Source organism: Thalia democratica, chromosome 5 (genome assembly GCF_965202585.1).
Source record: "Thalia democratica chromosome 5, ktThaDemo2.hap1.1, whole genome shotgun sequence".
Lineage (NCBI taxonomy): Eukaryota > Metazoa > Chordata > Thaliacea > Salpida > Salpidae > Thalia > Thalia democratica.
In genome coordinates, this window is record NC_139169.1 from 30,514,590 (window position 1) to 30,520,596 (window position 6,007).

Below are 6,007 nucleotides of genomic sequence, written 5' to 3' on the forward strand. Positions count from 1 at the left end.
TATTTTTGATTAGAAATCCAAAAATGTATAAAAAAAAAATTGTGATTAAAATTTTTACATTTTTTTAAACCTTGTTTTTCTTTGTGTTTTTTAGGTATACAGCTTTTATTTCAAATATTAATAATTTTCTTTTTATGTATTTTTAGCTGTTGTTTGGTTCAAACTTAAGGATTACTGATTGTTATTCTTTGTTTTGCTTAACATAAGTTTAATTCATATCTTTTTTACTAAGTTTTTGTGTTAAGCGTTTATAATCTTTTTACTTTTGTCCTTTTTTTGCAATGGGTTTTTCTCAACAAAGCAGTTTCGTTTTGTATGACTTAATTATGATAAAAAAATGATCTTTACAACTATTTATTTTGTTTTCTTTGATGTTTAGTTGTTAGAGTATAAGTTTATATATACATGACTTTAGTCTTGAAATAATTTAGTAAGAGATTTGTTAAAAAATAAGAAATACCTTAATAACTATATAGAAATACTAGATAGTTAACAATTATTAATAAAAAGTAACAAAACGTTATAAACTGCTGTTAAAAATAGTCTTAATAAAAAGCAAAAAAAGTAATCTTTTAATGTTTAAATAAAGCAGAAAACTGGTTAAAGTTATGCTGTTAAAATAATTTTAGCTAAATTTCATATGTTTTTTTTGAATTTAATTACAAGTTTATTTTAAACACAAAATTAAAATTTAAAGCAATATGTTTGCAAAATGATTAAATATTTTTTTTTGTAACTGTTGTTATTACCTTAGATATCTTCGTTATATAAACCAGCACTTATAACTAGGGTAAATCAAGTTTACTTAATTATAAATATTTACAAGTTTAAAATATTTCTATTTTACAAAAGTAAAAAAGTTAGAACATTAGTAAAACTTTTAAAAGCGCTTATATGTGTTTGTTAAGTAGAAAACTGTTGAGTGTGCATTAGAAACGTGATATTCGTTAAACCTTAACACCGATGCAACCCTTTGACAATTAAAACTAAACATTGGACGATCAAACAAGCTTTTGTTTACCAGCAAAACAACACTCAAGTATTTGACAAGCCTATATCAAGCCTCCAAGTTGAAAGAAACTCGTTTGTGGTGGAAAGAAAAAACGTATTTTTGGAAAAAAAACTCCCCTTGGAAACGTGCGTTAGCGGTCTTTCAGTTGCGGACATTCTTTTCGTGTTTGTTTCATGGAAAATGTTTAGTGCTTACTGATGAAACTCCACGTAAATTACAAACGCTTTTTGTTTTTAACACAATAAGAAGTTTGATGCTTTTGTTTTTAGGTGTTTATTATGATTTATGAGTTTTTCGGTGTAATGTTTGAAACAAACGTCATATGTTACCTGTGTAAAAATTATCAAATTATCAAATAAAAATAAATGTAAGATTTTACCGAATGATACGCGCAATCTTACTGTTTATAAAGCTTATTTATTATTTAGCAACGTGCTCAACATACGCACAATTTTCAATACTGTTGCACATGTTTTTACTACACTCTTCTATGAAACGCATCTGTCATCCGGCTGTAGTATGCGGTTGCACCACAAGAGAATTTTGTGATGATTTCATTTACCTTCATACGTAATTTTAGAATATACTTTTGTGGTTAGCATAATACTTGTCCCAGATTAACTTCTTCATTTTTTATAACCGAACATGGTTTTTTAATGGATCGTCTGGAATTAGTTTAGATTTGGTAACTTTGTTTTTTAGTAGTGTTAACATCGAACACATATAGTAAAAACAAAAAACAAAACAATGAAAATTGCAACAATTCTTTAGACTTTTTAAAGCTTGTACATTGAAAAAGTTTATTTAACAAAAAAAAACAAGTAAGCAGTTAAAAAACTTACATTGCATACAAAGATTTTAGAAAAATAAAAAAAGATAAAAAAACTGTTAATAAATTAATATTAAATGTGTGCTTTTCCTCTTGAGCTGTAACAAAGTTATTTGCATTCATTTTGCTCACAAACAAGCTTAAGATTTAAACTAATACCAAACAAACAAACAAACAAACAGAATATTTAGTTAATTAAAATAGAAAGTTATGGTCGGAGAGCACAAGACTGGTGATTCTACAAAATCTTCAAGATTCGATTTTATCAAAGATTCTTCATCTGAATGGAGATCTTCTCCAAGTTTTTCTCCAAGGAGTTACAGTGGATTCCCGTCAAGAAGACCGAGTTACAATGTTGGTATCTGTAATTTAGATAAAAGTAAACTATGTATGTTTTCTATGCTATATATAAATTGATTTTCTAAGGTTATAACTTGTTGTTTATTAACTATCGATGTTAGTTTTTGAATTATTTTTGATCGAATGTGCTTCTCATGACGTAATAAATAAAACAAGTATTTAGGTAATTAATTACCAGATAATTTAGTAGCAAATAAACAAAATAAATAGCCTATTAAATTTTTAATGATTTTTAAAAAACTTTTTATACAGTTTGCCTGCTCAAAACCTCAACAAAAGCCAACCACAATTTTTTTCAACCGTCAGCCAATAAGCAGGGACAACAAGTTGAACGAAGCTAAGCTTGAAAAAAAAGAAAACTTTGCTCAAAATAAAAGCAAGCTGAGAATGAGAACTGTTACCAAGGTTGGTGGAATGATTAATAGTGTTACTGTACATGTTTGAATAGTTTATATTTAATACAAACTGTATTAAGTTTACTGTAAGTCATTAAAGGAGTAATAAGTATAATGCCTGTTCTCAGAAAACAATAATTTTACCTTAATTTTTAAGTATTTAGTTACCTGAAATTTTTTAAAGAGTATTGCGGTGCCCCAGCAAAAACGGACCGAATACACAGGCAAGTACTCTATGAAGAAAATTCAAGGTAGCTTGGAGTGCGAAGATTTTGGTGGCTCACTTCCAGAATCAGCTGAAAACTTATATTCAGGCAAAAGCTTGTCTTCTGAAAATTCCAAGCTGAATTTCAAGATTTTATCTTCTTCGAGCGACAGTGATGAGGTAAATATTAGGGTAAACAAAATAGTTTGAATTTAATCCTAATAGGTTCATAGATTTATAATGGCAAATATCATTATGGAGTTTATTTGACAAGTTAAATAAAAAACAAAAAACAATAAATATTTTAGATTTAGTGAACATTAAAAATATTTTTTGTCCATAAAAGTATTTATTTTCACTTATATTTTAAGGTTTCTGTCGACGGAACGATTTGGACGCTTACTGACGACATCAACTATTGGTTGAGCGTGGGAGCAGTTCCCCCCCAAAACGGACTTTTACAGGCAATAAGCAGGCAGATAAGCTACTACTTGTCAGATGAATACCTAGAAAAAGACAAATACCTTCTCAGACAGGTTAGAAACTAAAGCGTTGTCTTTTTGACAGTATTCAATGAATAGATGGCTTTATATTATTTGATAATCTTAGGAGTTTGTACTGGAACTTTTGAAAACTTATAGACTCATGTTTTAATCAAAGCTGAATCTAATCAACAGTTTTTAGTAAATTTAGGATAGTTAAATTACTATTATTTCAAATTTAACACAAAAAATCGAAAAGACAAAAGAAAAACTATAAACATATATTTTTAACAGATAAGATGTAAGAAGGACGGATTTATCAGTATCAAACTGATAACTTCTTTCAAGAACATCAAGAAGTTCACTTGCGACAGCCAGGTAGTTAGATGTGCCATTGTCAGAATGTGCAAATCAATTGTGGTATCCTCGGATGGTTTAAGGGTAAGAAGGGTTAACAGGCTGCCTGATCATTTGAAGAAACCCAGATTGCTGAAAACAGTGCTGGTGAGTTGATAAGTTAATAAAAAAATTCATAATAATCACATATAGATCTCTATCATACCACAAGAATTTAATTGAGCTCCATTACGAGATGTACAAACAAAAAAACTATCGAACGCTTATAAATCAGTTAGTAGTAAACTAAAACCGTCTCATTTGCTTATAACAGTACAAATATTGTCTTTAGGCTTGATAGCATATTTGAATTGGTTTTTTAGGCTATCCGGCTGCCGACTGCGTACTCAACTGAGAAAGAAATCAACAGTTTGTTCAAGATCTTCGGAGAAATAAACTACATAAGACTGCTAGAAGCTGGTAAAGACGTACCATCTGATCTAAAAAACTACGCTACCCAAGTGAAAGATATAGGTTAGTATAAAACTTGTTTAATCATCTTGTTTTTATTCTGTTAAGTTATTCTAGTTAATAAAAAGTCTGAAGCTTAATACTCTTGAATAATTAATATTTACTTTTTTGCAACTTTCTTTTATAATATATGTTCTTTTTACAAACTTTTTATTGCTTCTACTTTTAAAAGTGTAAGACAAAGCTTTACGAATTAAAGTTTAAAAAAAAATTGTTGTGTGTAATAATAAGAAAGATAATCTTTGCTTGAAAAACTAAAACACTTTAAAACAATAAAACTATGTTAATATTGTTTACACGATAAATTAAAAATCTGGTTAAAACTACGCTAAACATTTTTTTTAACAACCAGGACAAACAACATGCGCTTTGATCAACTTCAAGACCACCGAATCTGCGTTGGAAGCCGTGAGAACGATCAAGTTTCATCTGAGGAACATTAATGAGGAAATCGTATCTTCGAGAGACAAAAAATCTTCATCTCAGGATACCGTGAAGACTTCGTTCAGTTACAAACAGCATCAGAGTTATCTTAAAGGTGAGGTGTGTTTTAAAAACATTTATTAATAAACGTTTTGCATCATAAGTAGCCTTTTATAGATAAAGTAGTATGAAAACTGTCTTAAAAGTTATTTGTAATATTTACTTAGCTGTTGAGTTCATTACATTTAATAGACTTTTTTACAACTGAAAATATTTTTACTCTTTAATAAATTTTTATAAACTGAAAATTAGTATTACGTCAAAAATGTTTGACTAAAATGATTTTAATTAACAACAGGACTTCCGGAAATAGAAGATTGCAGGGTGGCATTGTTGGGACCTCGTGTTAGGAGGACTCTCTACCGTCAAGACAAGATCGCTTCTCCTCCAGGTTCACTCGGAACAAGCCGTTCCATCAGTCGATGAAGAAAAAAAATCGTTTTCGCTTTTCTCTATTTCTTTTCTAGACAGTACTGATATTATAATGTTTTATAATTCTTTTTTAGTTTTTAAGCAATAGCAAATAATGTTCTACTTGAACTTCAGTTGTTGTTGATATATCTGTATATTGTACTAATAGTATAGAAGTTGATTTTACTGAAGTTTCAATTTATCAAATTAAATTTTTCAATATTAAAAATCTAAAAACATAACAGTTTTTCGAAATTTAATTAAAACTATGTTCTTGTTTTTTTTTTGTTTTAAAACTATTTTAAGCTTTTCACTGTGTAAAGTGTTTGCTGTACTTTGCGTTATCCTGTAAAATCACTATAATTTCAAATTTTCAAACTATATCTACTTACTTTTTCATTGATATTATTTTACTTACCTTTAACTAAATTGGTGCTTTAAATACAAAAAAAAAGTTTTATTCTGTATAAAGTTTGAACTTTAAAAATTGATATTGTGTTATTTTGATTAAATTGACGGTTTCAAATACTTTCATTATAATGCAGTAACAACTTTATTTAGTTTATGAAGTTTGAACTTACTTCGTAATATTCAATACATTTAGAAAAATACATTGATGTTTTTATGTTTTATGTTAAATAAACTATTTGAAAATCATAACTTTGTATAAATCTTTTATAAAACAACATATGCTTCAAATTAACTGTTTACTAGACTTATGATAATTAAGACGGTAAGTAAAATATTTACTAGATTATTATTTTTTTTTAGTATTCTAATGATTTAAAATATTTTAAAGCTTAATAACTAGTTTATCTTGATTTTTATTATTATTATTATTGGAGTTCATTTTACGAAGATGGACTTGGGCATTAAAACCTGAGCCGTTGAAACAATACACACGAAAAAAGAAACAAACAAATTACATCCAATAAAAATTAAAAAAACTAAACATAACATAGT

General features: G+C 27.8%; 1 protein-coding gene across 2 annotated transcripts; it reads left to right on the forward strand.

Moving 5' to 3' along the window:
• Window positions 1-2,027: 2,027 nt before the first annotated feature.
• LOC145835528 (uncharacterized) lies at window positions 2,028-5,463 on the forward strand. 2 transcript variants are annotated; one of them, XM_082943173.1, is made up of 8 exons: window positions 2,028-2,195; window positions 2,454-2,606; window positions 2,781-2,981; window positions 3,173-3,337; window positions 3,578-3,787; window positions 4,003-4,153; window positions 4,503-4,693; window positions 4,932-5,463. In XM_082943173.1, the coding sequence occupies exons 1-8, from the start codon at window positions 2,052-2,054 to the stop codon at window positions 4,944-4,946; spliced, it is 1,230 nt and encodes a 409-aa protein (XP_082799299.1). In that variant the 5' UTR covers window positions 2,028-2,051; the 3' UTR covers window positions 4,947-5,463. The 2 variants fall into 2 exon arrangements, with proteins under 2 accessions (XP_082799299.1, XP_082799298.1); XM_082943172.1 differs by having other exon boundaries at window positions 4,503-4,688.
• Window positions 5,464-6,007: the final 544 nt, after the last annotated feature.